This window comes from Carassius auratus, chromosome 31 (genome assembly GCF_003368295.1).
Source record: "Carassius auratus strain Wakin chromosome 31, ASM336829v1, whole genome shotgun sequence".
In the NCBI taxonomy this organism is placed as follows: Eukaryota; Metazoa; Chordata; class Actinopteri; order Cypriniformes; family Cyprinidae; genus Carassius; species Carassius auratus.
Window position 1 is genome coordinate 14,285,957 of NC_039273.1, and position 21,558 is coordinate 14,307,514.

General features: G+C 39.1%; 1 protein-coding gene across 2 annotated transcripts; it reads right to left on the reverse strand.

Moving 5' to 3' along the window:
• Nucleotides 1–863: 863 nt before the first annotated feature.
• LOC113050620 (angiomotin-like 2a) lies at nucleotides 864–9,969 on the reverse strand. 2 transcript variants are annotated; one of them, XM_026213791.1, is made up of 11 exons: nucleotides 9,739–9,969; nucleotides 8,220–9,015; nucleotides 7,935–8,127; nucleotides 6,214–6,358; nucleotides 6,033–6,119; nucleotides 4,337–4,632; nucleotides 4,054–4,253; nucleotides 3,849–3,950; nucleotides 3,603–3,767; nucleotides 2,973–3,133; nucleotides 864–2,627 (listed from the first exon to the last, which is right to left on the reverse strand). In XM_026213791.1, the coding sequence occupies exons 2-11, from the start codon at nucleotides 8,942–8,944 to the stop codon at nucleotides 2,557–2,559; spliced, it is 2,145 nt and encodes a 714-aa protein (XP_026069576.1). In that variant the 5' UTR covers nucleotides 8,945–9,015; nucleotides 9,739–9,969; the 3' UTR covers nucleotides 864–2,556. The 2 variants fall into 2 exon arrangements, with proteins under 2 accessions (XP_026069576.1, XP_026069574.1); XM_026213789.1 differs by having other exon boundaries at nucleotides 2,973–3,131; nucleotides 3,595–3,767; nucleotides 9,739–9,963.
• Nucleotides 9,970–21,558: the final 11,589 nt, after the last annotated feature.

Genomic DNA, 21,558 nt, shown 5'->3' on the forward strand with positions numbered 1-21,558 from the left:
CCTTTGGAATGGAATGCATTAACATGTTTTACTCTACCAGGGGGCAAATTCCTTTTGATGTTGATCTATGTAGCTTTGAATCAATTTGGCTTGCAAAGGGTTCCAAACTGTAGAGACTCTTGTCTGGTTAGCTCTAATTTGCCTAAGGTTGTTAAATGTCCTACCCTGCATCAGAATATGCCTTTTTTCTCCTTCTATAGGCCTAAAGTAGGTGAAAAACAGTAGGTGAAAAGAGTACCGAATTTAAAGTATTCAAAACAGTAGGTAAAAGATGACCCACTACTTCCACTGAGATTCTGAAGTGCACATCTGATGCCATTGTAGTGGCGTTGTGAATGGCAGAGAATCAACGCAACTGCTGAAAATGACAATACGGCAAAGTTTGTTTCCCCTCACATATAGGATGCACCTCTCAAGACTAGAATAATGTCTTAATTTGCAAAGCCACAAAACGGTACTGGTTACTTTAATAATTGTATTCTCAGCTTTTGGCAAATCACCGTGCTTTTTTAGTATTTATTGGTGTTTGGTATGTACTATACATTTTTGCACAATTTCCATTTTAACATTTGCACAGTTGATGGGAGGAATGTTCTTTTTGTGGCTTTGAGAGCAGAGTTCCCTCTCTTCATGAAGACTGCTTGCCAACACTGAAGCAGGTGGCAGAATTGTTTTGCTGTTGTGAATAAGGCTTCCTTGTGCTCTGAAAGAAAGATGTCATTCATGCCAAAGGGAAACAGAGCAAGAGCAGTTTGCACAGACTTGCAGTGTGAAACATCTCAGGGGGACACACCGCTCATACCACCCTCTAAAAGCATTTATAGTTTCAGTTAAGACACAAACCAGCCGACACACAGTCTTTATAAACTTATATATTAAAAGTTTTATTCAAATTACTGAAATGTTAATGACATACAAAACAACTGCCCATTCTTGAAGTTCACAGCAACATCCAAATATGGGTCAACTGCGTATCTACATTTCACGTTGCTAATACTCATACTTTTATTATATAATTTAGTTGTAATGCAAATCTTTGGCATGTTCACATTACTAAATACCAAAAAGTAAAATAATATACAAAATATATTAAATTCTCTCGTTTCTAAACAGCCCTTTCTGTAAACAGTCAAAGTAATGAACAAAACAAGCATGACTCCACTACAAGGCACTGACCAGCAAGTGCTTTGTATCAGAGCCAATAGGGAAATCAAAGTAGCATTTAATGATAGTGAGAAAGGTTAAATTAACATGGTATGATACTTATTACCCACATAGATAAGACTTTGTTTTCACGGTAACAGTTATACCATTATCCCATCATAACGCAAGTGTAGTCTTGATTGAGAACAGGCAGAAAAGTCTGTCTCAGAAATCAAGGCTAGTCACATTGGAGAACCTCGGAGTCACATAATCAAACTAGCATAGCATGCTTACAATAGAACCAGCTGCTGCAGCACTATGGAAATAAATGGATCCAAAAAGGGATGGTAGTCTAAATGCTAGCCATTCTGAATAAGGCCAAAGGTCCAGACTGCAAATAGCCTTTTTCCTCTGTGCAGGGACATTCCGCCACGGAGGAATGTGGGAAGATTAGCTCCGGCTTGTCTGCGTGGGAGTGGCAAAGCATGATGGTTGCTGTTCTGGGTGCAAAATAATAATAATAATATGGCATCTGAAACATCAGCCCCGTCCCCACTAAGGGTAACATTTGCCCTAAGTGTCACTAAAAGAAGCTTCCCATTCCTCTGCTTAAATCAGGGAGCCAGAAGCGCCCGCTGTCAGTCAGTTATAGTAAGAACGCCAACTGTAATGATAATTTAGTCAGAGGGAGTGCTAGTGAAGGTATTTATCCAACAATTCTGGTAAATAGTCTAATCCCAGGCCTCCAGGTTCAAACGGTGTTGTTTCAAACTACAATCCAAACTATTTTTTCTTGATATTTAAGAATGAAACAGTTGCGATGGTACATGTACTATACATGGAGCACTTAAAGTTAGAGATATATTTGTCTGTGCATTTATCAATGGAATGTGGGATATAGTCTTACATGGGTTGGTATACTTAGTTGGTTTAAACAAAAAAAAAAAAAAACAAAAAAAAACACTGCACTAGGTTGTTCCTTAAAGGAAAACAAATGCAAAAACAAAAGTTTCACAACAGTGGGATATTTCTTCCTATCTCTCCATTCTGTCACACAGTCAGCAGCAATACTTATAAATACAAAAGAACATCAACATATACAATGTGTATATAAGCACTTAAGCCTTTTGGAGCTGTGTAGAGAACTGTCCATGTTCCATAGTTCTCACAGTCCAGGATGAGAGTAGAGGAACTGTCAAGAGAGCTCAGCTCCCCTTCACCAAGGATCGGTTTATGGTTACTCCCAAAATCAGTTCTTCTCTCGGTCTGTTACAAAACTGACCGGCTGCAATAGTGTGCTCCTTCTCAAAGCAAACACATCTCTTGATATGGTTGGTCCTCAGATGGAGCCCCACGGAGACAATCTTTTCTGCATAAGACCAGCAGGCAGCATCAAGCTGAACATTGTTCATCTCATATGAGAATCTCCACCATGTCATTTTCAACAGCGCTGCTGATCTGAGTTTTGTTGAGAGGAGTGGAATCTGTAACGAAATACAAGATCTTCAGCTTTGTTGGCTAATGCCAGGTGAGCAAATAATGCAGAAGGTTTTGCAAAACTCAGACTGTTTTATCCATGTTCACTCCCCAATCACTGCTTTGACATGGTGCTCGGGTTACTCTTTAACCACTCTGGTTCAAAAGGGCAAGTATGCACCACTATTACAGAAGTTCTAACCATTTAAGCATCGTCTTTGTCACCAGATACTACATATTAGATTTGCCATATCATATCTCAATCAACAAAATTTGTCAAACTGCTCCAGAAATACCAACTAAACATAGTAAGTGACACAAGTGAAGATGGGATTATGTACAAGTTTACACACCAGAACTGGGAGCAATGGAAGGTTCTGGAGCAGGTTCTGTCTTAGGATTGGACTCGTCTGAAGGTTCTTCACACTGGGTGCTACTGTCTTGACACTGGGTTTTGGTGAGAGGATGGGGCAACGACACGGCTGCCGTCTGGTCATCCGAGAGGCTCTTCCCTAAAAAATGCAGACAGAAAAGGAAGCGGTTTAATTACCGTTCCCACATTGGCAAACCACCACGCAAACATTTGCCATCCTGTGAACTCGTTTTACTTTTCTGGAGGATCTATTTTTATTCATTCGGTTTCACAAGATGTAGACTATTTTGGGAATGCTGGCTAGTCGCCGCACTCAGTTGGCACATTCTTTCTTGGCGACATTACACATACGCTAAGTAAAGAAGCTGCCAGTTGTTCAGTTGAAAGAATACGTCATTTTTGGTTCAGATATTTTACAGACATGGAGGATCAATGTCCTGCAGATTTTAGCTACAACCCTTATTAATGACACTTGAACCATCTAAGCAAGGATTTCAGGATTACTAGAAACTTCCAGGCAGATATATCGGAGCTAAACTCTCCAGGAAGGTGTCTTTTCAGAGGTAGGATTGGAAACCACTGGCTATGGCTACTATGCCTACCTTTGGTTTTGGTTTTGGTGGTGCTAGCTGTGGCAACGGTGTTGATGGAGGGAACGGATTGAGCGGGTCGTAGGCCTTTAGACTCAGGTCGGCCTTGCTCTCGCCGTGACCGCTGCTGCATGACCTTTATAATGGCATCTTTCTCCAAAAGTTGAGCATAAAGCACCCGAATCCTGATAAAACAAACTACTTTGAGATACAGCACATGGACACAATGGGAAACAAAATTTGAATTACTTTCAACATGAACATACCGGTTTTCCATCTCCTGATGCCTGTGGTTGGGGGACAGCAGGTCCTCATTGAAGCTGCTATTGGGTGAATGGCGAGGTGAATGGTTGATGATTGTTGTATCCCTGAAAAGAGCATTACAGTTATACAAGGGAATCCAAGCGCTATGTCAAACTCCCATTTCCTGTCCTTTTAGAAAAGGCTTCTATCACTTCTGTTTCCACTCACCTCTGAGCTGCAGCAGTGGCAGCAGCATCCATGGCAAATTGACGCATCGTGCTCTCCTCAAGATACTTTTGCTCCCAGCGGGTTATGTCAGCCTCCAGGGCCAGAACCTGCTCCTCTCTCTCCCTCAGCTGCTGATGCAGAGATGACACATTAAGGTCCGAGTAGGACCCAGGACTCGTTTGCTGGGCTTGAGACTGCCACTAAAAGAGAAATAAAAGGTTTACTTGTCAAGCCCAAAACATTTTCTCACCAGTCGGGCGCACCGATGTCGTCTGTTTTTTACCTGCTGTCTTCTCAGGCTCTTGAGTTCCTGCTCCAGTCTGGTCCGTAGTCGTAACTCCAGTGCCTCCCTCTTCTCACATGCCGCCTGCAACTGTGCAAGGGCGCTCTGCATTCTCTCCACCTTCTCCACATAAGCTCTTTTCCTGCGTAACTCTTCTTCCAGCTGCCTATTTCGGTTCTGAGCGGACATCAGGGCTTTCTCCAAGGCTTCTCGCCACCTCTTCCATTCTTCTCCTGAGACCCGCAGATGCTGCAACTCTTTTTCCATAAGTTCCCGCTCATGAAGTTGATCTTCATCTATGGAGGGAAAGAGAAAAAACATTGTGAGAACTATGTACCATTGCAACTTACTGCATAGGGTACAAGCAATGCTTTCTGTTCTGTCATCATGCTTAGTTGTTACACAAGCCACAAAATGAATGACCGTGCTGGGGTGTGTCCAGAGCTTTCTCTGGGCTGCAGTCTCATTCTAACAAATTCTCAGGGGATAAGCTTCCCACAAGAGTCTGGAACAAAAGAGGCATGCTTGATTTACACATGTCTGTCTGGGTTTGCAGGGGAGTGGCCTAGTTTTGGAGTGTCCTTTGACCCACACCGCAGAATGCTTTAGAATTCCCAGATCACAAAAGCAATTCACTGAATTCCCATTTGGGATGCTGAATTCCTCAAAAGCTCGAAGATGACTTGGCACACTGAAAAGGGACATACTAAAGTCCAGTTCACTAATTTCTGGGACACTTTGAATCCCATAAGAGCTAGAAAACAAATTAGACCACAATCAGTCTTCCATTTCACTCCTACTCTGATTATACAACCCAAAACAAATGCCTTTGGATGGAATGCAGACTTCCTCTTATCCACTTACGCACACAGGCACGCCTTTGAACGAACTGGATCTCTGGAATGCATCTGAGCCAGGCAGTAAACATGTAAACCAAATAGTTCCCCAAGGTCATAAAACGCAATGTTAACCTATACATTGTTACAAGTCTTCAGAGGTGCTGAATCGTGGCTTGGAGCTTCTGTGGAACTGTGTGTTGGCTCACAATGAGATTTTAAACATTTAAATATCCAGAATTTTGTTTGCACAAAACTCTTCTGTTTTGGACTTGGGGGTAAACTAATTTTATTACACAAATATGAAGGATCACTTCTATCCTTAGGGAACAGAAATAAAAAAAAAAAATTCCAAAAGGGTTAAATCAAATGCTGAACAACAACAACAATTCCTATTAGGATTAGCAAAACAAATTCAATTTATCCTACCACACCTCGAATTCTTTAGCACTAATATGACCAAAAATGGAGAGCCAGTGCATAGGGGCATCACAAGGGGTTGCTTAGGGCCTCAGAAGCTGAAATAATGGTGGGGGTTGTTGGAGAGCATTCCAGGAGGATGCATTTTTCCCAAAATACCTGAAAACATTTCAGGAATCCAGGTCTCATTTACTCAGAGCGTTAATGATGGTTGGTGGTCGAATTCCAAAAGCAACTATCTGAGATGAAGAATACCGTGTGTACCCAACCAGCTATTCGCTGAAACCTAATGGCCCAATTTGGTTGCATTATTGTTAGAGGAATGAACAGTTATGCCTACAACATAAACAAAACTCTGTGGGAACAGCTGGGGCTGCTTGCATGGTTGACCGCACATTGGGAGAAAGATAATTTATAGAGATGCAAAGAGGAATTCTTACTTTGCTCAACCAGTTTAGCGAAGGCATGCCGACTCTTGTCTTCAACTTCCATGACTGCTCTCTGTTTGTTGGCTGTTTCCAGGCGGTCTGATGTGGGAGTCAACAATTAGTATTTATAGCCTCATACCTAAACATGTAGCTCATATTTAAGACAATTACTCCGCTATGTGAACCATCTTACCCCTGAGATCTCTGTTGAAGTCATGAAGTCGCTTGATCTCACTCTCAAGCTTGTTCCTCATGGTTTTCTCAAGGGCTTCTCTCTTTGCAGATCCCTTCATAAGAGTCTCATAAGCCTCCGATATCCGCTGAATCTCCTGTTCGAGCTGAACGAGAGGAGAAAGACATTTTAATATCCACTGTTACTCTTTAACCCATAGGAACTCATTAGTTCCTGGTTCCCATTCACTTTCACTGTAGGGAAAAGTACAATTTGGGTGTTATGCTAAGTATCTCCTTTTGCGTTCTGTGGAAGGATGAATGTCACAAAGAGTTGAAACACAAGGGTTAGTATAATTTCCATTTTGGGGCCAACTACACTGCGTTTCTTACACCTAAACTTAATGAGACAAGGATCAGAGCACAAGAATGACATATAGACAAAATCATTTCGGGAAAGAAAGGGAAAGAGGGAAGAATGCACTTGGCTGAGCTCTTCATTGTGCTTGCTCACAAGTGAATCACCCTCACAGTGCTCTTCAGGGATTGGGAATCGCATCAATATTCCAGAAAAAAACACTTATGAGTCCCAGGTGTCTGCACATTCATCTCCCCACAGTGCAGGATGCCAACAGCAAACGTGAGGAACACAGGAAAAATGTTTGTTGAAGGTAAGAACAGTACTATATATATGCACCTATATGCCATTTGTGATGCAGAAAATGGCTCATGAAAGAAAACATTTTTCCAAAACTAACGAATCAAAGGTTTAAGCTCATTCTAGAACACTAAGATGAGAAATATCACTGATTTCTTTAGATCACAGTTCAAATTTTTACTTAAAAGCTACTTATATGAGATTAATGTGTTGTTAAATTCTTAAACAGTACCCTGGGTGCTATGTGGGATTCTATTTAAGAGTGAAAGTAAAAGTTAAAGGGGCCATTCAGCCAGGTAATCCACAGCTGTGGGGTCTGGTTGTTGCTCTTCGGAGCCCAGTCTGTCAGCTGTGGGCAATGCAAAGCTCCTTCTTCATTTGCGGACACTGAGATGAGCGAAGACATCTGCTCCTATTGGCATCCCATTGGAATCTTAACAAAGAGGGCCACAGAACAACCCAGGGAGGCCTCCCCCTTTGGAGTTTTCAGATTTTCAATTCATCACTATGTATGAAGGCGACTTCATCTTCATGATCTGTTCTGGTATGGTATTCTTTTAATACGGTTGCAATAACTATGTGGAATCTAAACTGAAATGACTGAACAACATATGCAAAGCCCAATAAACCTTTGCAAAGCAAATGCAAAAACAAAATACACCCCCCCCCCCCCTCTCTCCTGGCATGACACTCTGGTATTTAAGTGATGACATTATCACGTTACAAAAAATGCTTGGCATTGCAGGTATGGGTAATTTCAATGTTGTTTCACATGCTTATTAAGTTACTGGGAAATTTAACACAGTCACTAGGAATGAGTGCTTTACAAATTAGACAAATCCATGTGATCCTTTCCCTTGCATGCATTCCTACACGGCGAGAGGGCTAAACTCCTTAGAATGTGGTGGCTAGAAGACACCAGTACACAATGATTTCTTTTACCCACACCCCTTGTAGGTCATTTCTAAGATCAAAATCAAAAGGCCACGCCTGCTTCTTTGGCACCCATGGCAAAATGTGGGGTCATACCAAGAATATAACAGTTCTGGGAGGTTTCTAAGAAGGAACAAAGAGTCCTCTCTTACCTTCTGAAGCCTTGCTGCCTTCTCGCTGTAGCTCTCTACTTCTCCTTTCAGTCTCTCATTCTCTTTAATGAGCTGCTCCATTTGGCAGTTGTTCACCGGGATGCTGTATCCTCCAACAATGACATCCTGGCCAGCAGGGGTCAACGAGGGCAGGCCGCTATGGCAAGGCGCTTGCGGCTGGGTTGGAAATAACCTGATAGAGATAAATATAAACCATTAGTATGCCAAAGCACCCTCAATGTACCTATATGTAATATAAATTAGTAAAATACCAGTTGAATGTACCAGTGATGCTGTGAGTGGAAAGCAGGGGGAGGCTCTTTGTAATAGTGCCCATGTTCCTGTGAATGACTAAGCATGTATCCAGAGGATCTGACCATGAAGGGGTACTCCGGAGGTGGACCGCGTTGGTCTTGCTCATGAATTGACCTCTCGTTCACAACGGGACCAGAGTGGTTATTGGAGAGCTGGGGGTAGCTATGCGATGAGCTCATGGGAATATTGTCATGGGCACAGTTCCTCTCCAGCGAGAGCTGCATGAGGTGTTCGCTGAGCGAGCGAGCATGCTCCCGCTTCACACCCCACATTCTCTCTTCCTGCTCGGTTCCTCCAACCACTCCAGGGGTCTCCAGGCTGCCATGCAGAAGCCCTACTTGACCTCTCTGGTAGGCCAGGTACTGTGAATGAGCCTTTGCTTCCTCATAAGTAGGCAACTCCTCTGTGTGGAGCTGATACATTTGGCAGACATCACTCTCTGAATGCTGGTAGTCCCCCTGGTGCTCTTGGCCCTGGGGCTCCTGCCGGGTGGTCAACTGGGGAGAAAGTGATTCCTCTTGTGTTAGGCTTTCCAGGGATGAACGAGTGCTTCCTGCACCTCCACCACTGCTGCCTCCACGCAGAGCCTGCTGCTGGATAGCCAACAGAGTAGGATCAGTAGGGTTCCCATAACGAAGCTGCTCTTGAATCAGTCGGTGTAGCACCGTGCCTGATGAATCCTCTGCTGTTCTCATTTCAGTCTTTGTTTTGCAGGCAGCAATCAATAATAGCGTGTTAGGAGAGATTTTTGGACTAGACTGTGAACCTGATGTAAAAAAAAAAAAAAATATTATAATAATAATTAACTCAATTTCAAAATGCTAATCTTTGCTATCGCTCATCTGTTTTGCATATTGCAAAACTCTACAGCAGCAAACACCAGTGAGTGGTGCCTCACACCACATGCTTCTAGGCTGACTGCCTTTACCCATAGCAACACCACGTTTACCCAAAATACCACTGGCACCAGCCTACAACCCCCATCATGCACAGGGCTTCCTCTTAAGTTTATAAATCTTGATTAGAATTAAAAGGGAACGAAAATTGGGAAGGATCCACAAATTTTCCAAAATTGCGAAAATGATTTCCTGCTACAAAGACAAATTCCTATCTAGTTTCTCATCTTTGATTTACTACCACGACTGTAATACATTTAAATATGCTAAAAGGAGCATTATAAACAAGGGGATATTATATAAATTGGCTAGTTTCTATTCTTAAATTGTAATGTAACCTAAATGTAGCACCACAGATGTTATAGATTTCACAAAAACATACCCATTCATGTCTTCTACAAGTCAAACACGTTGGATTTACAGAATATAGCCCACAAAGAAATGCATAAAATCTTAACTTACACGTACAGTCTATTAAATTAACGTTAAAGCATATTGTATACAAGCATCGTCCACTGGCAGAAACTTTGCAATGTGCCATAAAATGAGCAGTTTACAACAACCAGCTATTTTAAAACGCTTTAAAAACTCACCAAGTCACAATCGCATAACGAATTAAAGTAGTAGACGTCTTTCTGTACTTGTATTATCTCGTAAACAATATAATCCTTAAGGAAATTCGTTGAGTACGGCTTTTATTTCCATGCGTGTGTTTGAGCTGCGTGCGCGTCTGGAGAGCTCCTCCAGCAGACTGAGCTCAGGACGGGAGGGGCTCTGCTAATAAATGACCGAGCTCCGATTGTTCACGGCCTCTGGAATGCGTGGAATGTGAAGGCTGCGTCCCTCGGGGATCAAAAACAGTTCCGCTTGTCGCTCGCCCCGCCTCCTCTCGGGGAGCGAAGGAAGAACCGCTCGCCTCCGAGCGGCGCGCGCTGCTGAAGGGGGAGACAAGCGGAACTGCATTCACTCTCAGCCCCGTGCGCATTTGTCCTGCTTCTTGAAGGCGTTTTTGTTTGTAACGGTGAGAGGAATGCAGTAAAAGTCGCAGAGATCTGTAACCTTTGTTGTTTTTTTTAACTACACTTTCTTTTGAAGTTCCAGTGCGCTCATTAAGCCTACTTATGATGCATGATTTACATAGGATACTAAGAATATCATGGATAATTTGTACTTTTATTAATGTGATACTTTCTATAGTTATTTGCAAGTCTTAAAAGTATAGTTCTCTTTTTAAAAAAGACTTGCAAATCAGGCATAAACAATATAGGAAGTTTTTACTCATCATTTATTTAGTCTCATAATGATTTAAGCATGACTTTCTTCTTTGGAACACAACAGATGTTAGGCAGACTGCAGCCTCAGTCACCATTCCCTTGCAATGTATGAAAAAAAATATGTAAAGAAAGCGAATGGTGACTGAGGCTGTGATTCTCCTTTTGAAGAAGACAGTAATAGAGGTCTGGAGCAACATGAGGGTGAGTTTTTCATTTTTGGGTGATTTATTCTTCTAAGAGACACCAATGCTTTATTTGAGAATTTTTATGCTAAAGTATATGTGCTAAAAATATATGACAAGCAGGAGAACGAATCAGAAAATGTATAAGAGAAATATAGATCATGAGCCATAAGAGACCTGATCTGAAGGTCTTTTGTTTGCTTTGGGCTGGTGAATATTTAAGCCGTGGCCCGTGCCAGTTAATTGCTGAGTGTGTGTGTGTGTGTGTGTGTGTGTGTGTGTGCGGGTGATGGGGAGGAGGTGTGTGTATGTGCATTTGAGGCATGCTGCCAACCAGCTGTCCATGGAGAGCAATCCTCTTTCACCCCTTAACCATGCCTCAGTAAAGAGAGATGTATTGTTCTGTCTGAAGCAGACATTACAGGGGAGAGGTCTACCATCTGCTCATATACCATACACCTCCCTTACACACTTTTCACAAACACTCTATTCACAAACACACACGCCTGACCCCGTCTCCCACAACGTGCACCTTCGTTTTATCACGTACCACACAACACATTTATTAATCATAGTTTATTAATCATTAATGCGAGTGGCAAAATACTAAAAACTACTAAGTTAGTTTACTATTGTGAATTAGCAAATTTCATTCTAAGTTTTCCTGAACAATGAACATTGTATTTGGGTGCATTCAGTTTGAATACAGATATAGCTTATAGGTATCAAAGTAAGACAAGAGACATTAGTGGGGTGTGTGTGTGTGTGTGTGTGTGTGTGTGTGTGTGTGTTCTTATAGATTTAGTTTTGACTATTGTTTTGACTAGAGACTATTATTACTAAATACTTTATTTTGTACTGTTATTATAAAATGCATAATTTACTATCATCTAAATTTTTTCTATTAATAAAATAGATAAAAACTGTGCCCATGAATCCTGCCGTTGTATAATTGTGAAAGCAATTACATTTAATCAGTTAAAAAGTTATTTATTTTTTTCTGTGAAACAAGCAAGACTCAATTAATCAAAATGTATGAGATTGGTATACATAAATGTGATTTTTAGTGATACATATACAAATTTCAAACACATTTGGTTTATTAGTACTATTTAAATCCCATTCTAACTTGTTTAATTTATTTAAATTGTCATTCATTTATTTTGTTTTAAAATTAAGTTTGTATTAAAACTGTGTAACACAAATGAACATTGTATATTATTATTAAATATACAATCAGTCCTAAATATATTTTTGAGATGAATGTTGAATACACCAGCACCTGCTCTGGAGAAGACACACTGGAAAGTTAGAAAGTCCCTGCATTTTGTGAGCGGCAGCTGTGTGTAAAAATCAAGCCTGCACTTGTTGAGTAGACAGTTGGACTCCATTCATATCACATCCACCGATCTGTTTCTTTTTATGGCAGTATGCAAATACATAAACATACTTTTTATTTATAATGGTAAAAATAGTTCATTTGCATGGCAGTTACAAGCAGGTAATGCTATTCTTCACATATGCAAATCCACCCATTTCATTTAGATATCAACATCCTATATTATTATTTTTTTATTATTTAGTTCCTGTTGGTGCAGCAATAAAATGAAAATGCTTTGCCATTTTTACTTATATTTTTATACTTATATTCATATATTTCTAGTCAGAAACAAATCACCATTGAAAAGCTACCATTGTGGGCTTTTAATATGAACTACCAATTTCTTCTCTAATTATGTAATTCGGCTTTAAACATTAGAATTTCTTTTCCACCATAAAGGTGAATGAGTAATATCTAGAGAGGCATTTTTCATTAGAAAGAACAAGTCTGAAGGTTAAGGAGAGGGGGGAAGATTGTTTCGCCATTGATTCTCTTTGTCTTTCTAGAGAGGGAGGAAATGGCTGCATTCCACACATTAGCATGTGCACTGGGGCCAGTGTGGCGGCCATTATGGGTGGGAAAAGAGGTTTGAGGAGGGGTTTTCTTCTTAATTCGCCTTTTCTTTAAAAACAACACGTCTACATGCATGAGCTCTTGCGTGTACGCTAGACAATGGTAGCTCAGTATGTCTGTTAATATGAGTGTGTGTTGGTTTTAGACTTTGAACAAGTAGTAGAGATTACATAACTGTCCTGGGTTCTTTTTTATTTATTAATTTTTGTTTTAGAATATTAAACATATACCTGAAATTCAGGAACACAGCAACATTTTGCACATTAACATTGGCAGACAATGACAGAAAGACATTTACATTTAATGAAACAATTGACATTTACAGACCCCAGCCACATTTGTCTACATCATTAATTCTGCGCAATGGAATCAAAGTTAAGCGTGGGGGTTCTTACTTGAGCGTATCTGTTTTAATGGATAATTTAACATAAGTATTGTGACACAAAGCAGCTTGAAAACACCACAGTCCATCTATGCATTTTTTTCTAAACAACCATTCGAACCGTGGCTAATATTATCCACAGCCACATCTGTAAGTACAGCCTGGTTTCAATGTTTATAGATATTAGTACGTATTGGTTACAAGCACAAAATGTACATTTCTGTACTTTTTAAATGATGCTGAAATGTACAATTTGGACAGTTGTTCTTGCAACTTTTAAAATGACCAAGTTATTAGATGAGAACTGGCCCCCGACTGAGCCTGATTTCTCCCAAGGGTTTTTCTCCATTAGTGTCACCCATCGTGTTTTGGTTCCTTGCCACAAATATATATACATACATATATACATATATATATATATACATACATATATATATATATATATATATATATATATATATATATATATTGTTGATAATAAGAAATGTTTCTTGAGCACCGAATCATCATGTGCCAGACTTAAAAAAAAAATATACATTTCAATCCAAGCACCCCCAAAGACCAGATTTTCTGACAAAACAGCAGTAAAGATATTTTTGCTAACTATATCTTTCACCCAACACACATTATCAGTGTCCTTCTGGTGTCAGAGTGCAGCTGCTGAGAAAGTGATCTCTATCTTTCTAATCACTTTAGACATATTTCAACGAACCCTTTTGGCCTTTCATTTGACTAACCAAATCCATCCTGGCCTGAGGGCCGAGTGGTCCACTAATGACCCATCGACACCTTTTGAAAAATCCTTTCCTCACGCAAAGGACAGCTGCTCACATCTTAAAATTACTGTCGAAAATGTGTAGTTGTCTGTGACCACTGCAATATCATCTATGACAGGTGAGGCCAGGCATACTGAGGGCTCTTGTCTCTGCCCTTTGGGCGTCATCTAAATCTTCCCTTGTCCATTGGAGTGACAGAGCTCTCTGTCAAAGCGAGGTATTGTTGATGTTGTTGATGTTGTAGAAATCAGGGAATGGTTCTTTTTGGTGTTTAATGACTAAATGTTTCATAATTTGTCATTTGAAAAGAATCAGTTTTTTTAGGTGTCCAGTTGTGCATGCAGTGCAATAGTGGGGGTCAAGACCCAGGATGTCTGTTCTTTAACCACTCGTTTGAGCTTTAAATGTCTCACTGACAGTAGCCTTCAAAGGTAGGTTGGAATTTTCTTCTCTACTTCAGGGAACACAATGAAAGCTTTAGCCAGCACATCAAGAGTCCACACAAAAAACAAAGGGCTGCTCATGTGCCTAGAGCACTGGATTACAACACAAACTGACATTTACACTGAAAACACTCACAAACTAGAATCACTGTTCATTTTCAATTTCATTTAATGTGTCCCATTATAAAACAGAGGGATTACAATAATTAAAGGAAGTTCACACATGGTTTCAAAATTTATATCAAGTCCCCCCACCAAATATCTTTTTCTTAGTTCATTTTAAATGGCCCTGCACAATTATATTGTAGTATTATTTATATCATATTATGTTATTTATTAATATTTTAAACTTTCTTTCAGCTTTAGATTTTTAGTTTTCGTTATAATTTTAAAGTTGTAGTATTTTATGGGGTTTTGTTTCTTTTCATATTTCTATTTAGCATTTATTGACTTAGTACTTCAAATCATTATTATTTTTTTCAGACAAATGTAAACCCAACACTTCTTATTTTTGTTTGTTTTTCATCTAATATGTATATTTTATTTCAGCTTTATTTTCATGATCGAAATAAATTAAAATGAGGTCATGAAATCTGCCTTATAGGGAACACTTTGAATAAGGTTGACATATAGCTATTATGAACTAATAATTAACAACTCTTTACATTATTTATTAATCTAGGTCAGTTTTGTTAATAAATGTAATCTTGCTAATTATTTATTTTATGATTAGTTCATTAGGCAAATTTTCATTTATACAACTGAAATGATAAAATGTATGTGAGAACATTAAACAAGATTAATAAATGCTGCAGAATTAGTGTTTATTGTTATTCCAAGTTGGCTATTGCATTAAACAAAATAGAACCTTATTGCCAAGTGTTTCCCTTAATAAATATAAAATCATTAGCAAAATATTACACCACAAGACACTTTCTAGAGCTTAACACATTGTACTGTCAGAGATACAGTGGAACAATCTTGAAACTGGGTTGGAAAAAGCTGTGTCAAAGCCTGCCCTAGTGCCTAGCAGAAGGTCAGACATTCCATGATATCACTGTTGCAGAAAACTATTCCAATTTTCCATGGACCCAATTCCTCAGTTTGCGGCACTAAATAGATAAACAGTGCTTGTTTATACCATGAACACAATCTCTTTAGGATGCACCAGATTCCAGCTCTCCGTTATTGCTGACAATATTTAACCCTCATCATGCACTATTTAGTAAACACAAGGCCATTTCATTTTCTTTAAAATGAACTGAAGGAGTATATTAGTTAATCATGCTGTTATTATAAGAATGTAAATTTGCAGATTATTGTCTAAACATTTTAAACATGAAAACATTTCAAAAGTGCAACTCTATGACTATATTTGTAAAATCCAATATATGTCTGAACAGTGGTGTATAAAGTACCTGAAAGTCATACTCAAGGAAAGGTACAGATATCTTACCAGAAAATGACTTTGAAGTTGAAGTCACCATTTAGAAAATTACTTGAGTAAAAGTCTTAAAGTATATTATATTTATTGTATTTAAGTATGAAAAGTATTTTTTAAATCTTACAGGAGGATCTCAAAAAATTACAATGTTGTGGAAAAGTTCATATATTCATTTTGAAATTCAATTCAAATTGTGAAACTCGTGTATTCGCGTGAATGTGCAAGCAACACGGAAGAACTTGTTCAGGTAGTAAAGTATCCTGCACATGCATAACACTGTCGATATCATTGTTTCCTCAGTGCACGAGAGAGCCGAGGTTGATTCCACACACTCCTAAAAGTCAAAATTAAATGAATTAAAGTTAAATAATTAAAATAATTAAAAATAATTATTTTACTGTGCATAATAGCACCAAAATAACAAAAAAAAAAATACAACTATGCTCAGTCTCGTTGTGTTCTCCATGCGTTTTCCGTGTGCGTTTGCGATGACGTAAGGTGACTACAAACGCACCTGGGTTCGATACAACTATTGAGTGTGAAAGCAGACCAACGCTGCAGGCGGCTCTGGGAACAATCGTGCTCGGGCTCGGATTGCAGCAAACGAGCCCAGTGTAAAAGCTCTCCCAGTTTGGTTCACTAGGCTACACAATAATGAGGAAGACTGCTGATCTGACAGTTGTCCAGAAGACAATCATGGACACACTTCACAAGGAGAGTAAGCCACAAACATTCATTGCCAAAGAAGCTGACTGTTCACAGAATGCTGTATCCAAGCATGTTAACAGAAAGTTGGAAAAAGTGTGGAAGAAAAAGATGCACAACCAACCGAGAGAACCGCACCCTTAAATCGATTCAATAATTCGAGTGAATTTCGCAGCAGTGGCTCAGTGGTTCATGTAGGTTGTCTACAAACCGGAAGGTTGGTGGTTCAATCCCCGGCTCCACCTGACCAAGTGTTGAGGTGTCCTTGAGCAAGACACCTAACCCCAGCTGCTCCCGACGAGGTGGATGGCACCTTGAATGGCTGACACCGCAGTCAGTGTGTGAATGAGTGTGTGAATGGGTGAATTTTAGGCAACTTGTAAAGCGCTTTGGATGGCCATGTGGTCTGTTGAAAGTGCTATATAAATGCAGTCCATTTACCATTTACTTCACAAGGAATGGACTGAGGCTGGGGTCAAGGTATTAAGAGCCACCAGACACAGACGTGCTGCACAGTCAACGTCAAAGGCATCTTACCTGGGCTAAGGAGAAGAAGAACTGGACTGTTGCCCAGTGGTCCTTTTTTCAGATGAGAGCAAGTTTTGTATTTCATTTGAAAACCAGGTCTGGAGGAAATGTGGAGAAGCTGAAAGCCCGAGTTGCTTGAAGTCCAGTGTTAAGTTTCCACAGTCTGTGATGATTTGGGGTGTAATGTCATCTGCTGGTGTTGGTCCATTGTGGTGGTTTTTTAAAACCAAAGTCACTGCACCCGAGCCCAAACACGATTGTTCCCGGCACCACCCGCAGCGTTGGTATGCTTTCACACTCAATAGTTGTATCGAACCCAGCTAATGTAACACTGTTACACTCCTTACGCTTTCGAATCGCTTTCACGTGTTTGTTCGTTCGTTTGACTTGAAACATTGTGGTGCACTTTGTTTTTTGTTTTTTTTTGTATTTGTATTTGTGCACAGCGACGCTTCAAGTCAATCGAATGAACAAACACATGCACATATTTGCATCGCCCCACGATTGGTCGATTATGTGCAATCCTTGCATGTTATTGGTAAAACTGCTCTGGATGTTTTAGGCAATATTAAAACCCTGGCTGGGAAACGTCCCGTATAAACGGCGCATATGGTCACCCTAGTCAAACCTGTTTTCCTGTAGCCTGTGTCCTTCTATTTTGTTGTTAGTAACAAATATGGTTCGGGGGAAATGTATCTGAATAAATGTTTACATTTTAATTAGGAAATGTAGTGTAGTAAAAGTAAAAGTTGTCTGAAATATAAAAACTGAAGTAAAGTACAGATACTCCCAAAAATACTTAAGTACTGTAACAAAGTATTTATACTTCGTTACATCACACCAGGGTCTGATGAAATAAGATTTCTGGTTGATTTTGCTGTTGTTTTGTGTAAACAAGTCTGAGGATCTCATTAGCCATAGACACCAAGTAACAGATGTACCTGTCAAACGAACACCATATGGCGCGTCTGAGAAGAGAGCATTAGATTCACTCTCCAAACCCCCTCTGCTTAATTTCAAACACGAACACATACAGGGAAACACTTTTTCAATCTCTTTTTTTTTTTCATTTATGCACAGACCAGGTAAAGATTATTTCCTTTATCTTCCCTTGAGACTGGCTTAATGTTTGTTGTTGTTGTTGTTAATTTATGTTTGGCACCCACAGTAATGTGTACAAGTAATAGTAAATTAAAAAATGAAAAATTCAATGTCTGCACCCTAATATCAAATGGGGTTCAAATGGGTGGCGCTGAAACCCTATTGTAATTGTAAGGATTATTATAATTAATATTATTATTCTGCTGTAAAACTGATGCTGCAGACCAAACTGTAAGTCAGACAATTTCTAGGAGAGTTTGATTTCATTTACATCCAACTTCTGCTCATCTGTTTTTTAACTCACATGCACTTTGGACTTTTTTTGCAATATGCAATTAATAAAATAAATTATGTTTTCTAGACCTCTTCAGTAATCATTGGACTCAATGTGTGCCCAGCTACCTTTTCTGTTCATGTTCATTTCCAGCTTGATTTTTTCTTCCACCATTTTGAACTATTTGCAAAAAAATACTTTTGGGAACTAGTCCTAGGTTTTTCACCCAATCAGAACCAAACCACTGCAGAAAAGGCTTATTAGCAAAATGTATCAAAACTAAGTTCCAATGACGGTTGGAACAAGATGAAAAACATTCAAGTGGGTGGGGCCACTTGTACTAAAATGGCTTTAACTCTTGAATGGGATTATCTATATTGGAACACATACATGAATGAGCTCAATATTTGTTCAAAGGAAAAAATATGGGGAGTTTGACCAATTGGTGGTACTATAACAGGAAAAAAAAACATGAAAATGGCAATAACTATGCACATGTTAGTGTGATTGACTTGGAATTTGGCATGCAATTTCATTGTCAAATTTACCAATATCAATGAGGCATTGGTGTTTCTTGAAAAACATTGCCGCCATCAGTCAATCAACTTTGAGCACCTAATAGACAAGGTTAACCGAGGCAGATCGGAACAAAACCTTTCTTGAGTAACACACAAATTAATTTGAGGCTATGGCTATGGCTGCATTACAGTACACTTGTTTATGCCCTTCACTTGCTAACTTCTAACTTGCTAACTTGCTAATGAGTGCCCACTTTTGTCATAACCCTTGCAATGCAATGGGCTGAAGTGGAACATCCTAAGCCTATTGATTACTTAAAATCCACTATGGAGTTGGTTTATTGTTTACATGTTTCCCCTTACGAATTAGTTGGTGCACCATTCTATATGTATATAGATATGCTTGGGCTGTTATAAATGTAAAAAATCTGAGATGACATAATGTGGTCTACAGAGCGGCCTGAAGTGTTCTATGAAGCAGACTACCTCCCTCGGTCAAAATTGAGGGGTCTTGGGTATGTCCATGTAAACTTCCCTCATCCACTTAACGAAGTGGAACTCACTTCAAAATGGCGCCAGGGATTCCCACGAGGGCAAGTACTTAGAGAAGTTTGCAAATGCTTGCCTAAATGTAATCTGGAATGCAGCCTATATCTCCTCAGTGCTTTATTGTGTTCAGACCAAACCTGGAGTTGGTTATGACAACCATCTCCTGAGGTTACCTATTCAATTTCAGCACAGTGCCACCTAGTGGTCAGGAGATATGAAAAAAATCACAAAATGTTAAAATGTCTATAATTGCTCAAAGGTCTTAAAATGCCTGCGGTAAATGCTTCTTGCAGCTATATTTTTAATTTAGATTTTTTTGTTTGATTTTTTGCAGAAATTTAATAGAAGAATTGTTTTTGAGTTCCCTAATAAACCTTTCATTGAACAGTTTACCATTTTAATATTCTGGAGAACCTTTTTACACTATAAAGAACCTTTTGTAAAATGGAAAGTTTCTTTGGAGGTTTTATGGAACCATTGATGGTTTGTTTTTGAGAATTCTCTTTTGCAAATATTATTAAACCTTTGTCCCTCTGTTTGTCTTTTATTTTTAAATTTACATATTTAGTCACATTTTATGGGGTCTCTGAAACATCAGGCATATAGGACTACAAAATTTTTCATGAAAGATGTTGAAGAAGTTTCCAAACATCTACACGGTAATTCAATGTTATTTATTTGTTTCTACATGTTAAAATTGCATACAGACACAGCAAAACATAAAAGGTTAATATCAACAAAAGAGAGACAGAGTTTAAACACATGTAGCATTTTTCAAGCATTTCTTTTTTATGGGAAGGAATTAATCATGCCCAGTCAAGAAAACATCTGAACCACTTCTGTTCCAAACTCCCCCCACCTTAATCTGTTTACCAACAGTCACACATGTAGCTGAATGGTTTACCCCTTGACAACACCTGCCCCCCTTTAGAGCAGCTTTATGAATAAGATGTATTCTCTAACTTTCTTTCTGAGTTCCACATGGCTATTATGACGAGAGCAGGTGTAAAATAGTCTGGGCTGAATAACGTTTCAGCTTCACATCAGGAAAGTCTTTCAGCCATCATAAGGGGCAATTGTTTAACAAGCCTTCCACAGTGTACTGAACCTGCACCATATAATACATACATATATGTGTGTGTGTTACAGTGTTACAAAGGCGGCGATACCTGTGGTGGTGTGGGGGGGGGGGGTGCATGACGAGGGGGGTTATTCATCAAATAATTATCTGAAAGAATTCTGAAAGAATTAGCGGTAACACTTTAGAATAGGGAACACATAGCACTATTAATTAAGAGTTTTCCCTTAACTCCTAATTTCCTACTTATTAATAATAAAGTAGTTGTTAAGGTTAGGTTTGAGTTTAGATCAAGGGATTTAAAATATTTTCATGCAGGATAAGGTGACTTTGATTTAAAAGTATGAATAAACAGCCAGTATTTAGTAATATGCATGCTAATAAACAGCTAGTTAATACTGAAAATTGGTCCTTAAAAGGTGTAGCTGAATTTGCCATTTCCAAAAAAAAAAAAAAAAAAAAAAAAATTGTGATGCAGCACAAATGTTTTAAACACTGACAATCATAAGAATGCTTCTTGAGCAGCAAATCAGCATACTATAATTATTTCTGAAGGATCATGTGACACTGAAGACTGTAATGGCTTCTGAAAAACCAGCTTAATAAATTTCATTTTAAAATTTATTAGTACATGTATTTTTAATATTCCTGTTTTTTTTATTATTTATTTTTTTTACAAAAACAATTAAAGAAAATCTAACTAATCTGAGACTTTTTAATGGTATACTTTACATTACAGTTTACCTACTAGTGAGGACAGAAACTTTCATTTTGAGAGTTCACAATCTTCAGATTCATATATGACCGACTTATGAACTCAATGCCCATATTTCATAAAGCATTTAGCATTTTCTTCCATGTATGATAACGATCGCAAAGGATTGGGTCACATGTACACCAGGACACATGGGTACAAGAGCAGATGGTCTGGAAACCTCCCCCACCAGCTCAGATAAAGTTCTCTCTCTAGGCCATTCTGACTACAGATTCATGGGCTGTCTCATCAACCATTGAAATGAGATGGATGCTTCTATGCCTGAAGCCTAGTGACGAGACATGCACGCATTCTGATACACACATAGGCCAGGTGGTGTAGGGCAGGATTGAAGGGATAGGGCCGGATAGGGCTGTGTATCTCACTGCCCAGCTGCTGACTGGAATCTCACAGTATTGTTGCAACATGATTGTTGTGGCGCCTTCTGCTT

Excerpts from the sequence above, each read along its gene's own strand:
- LOC113050620 (XM_026213789.1), bottom strand. The coding sequence starts at position 8,944 with ATGAGAACAGCAGAGGATTCATCAGGCACGGTGCTACACCGACTGATT. Across the intron at positions 6,359-7,934 it reads AGGCAGCAAGGCTTCAGAAG|CTCGAACAGGAGATTCAGCG; the intron begins GTAAGAGAGGAC and ends CCTCTCGTTCAG. Across the intron at positions 3,951-4,053 it reads GCCACTGCTGCAGCTCAGAG|GGATACAACAATCATCAACC; the intron begins GTGAGTGGAAAC and ends TGCTCTTTTCAG.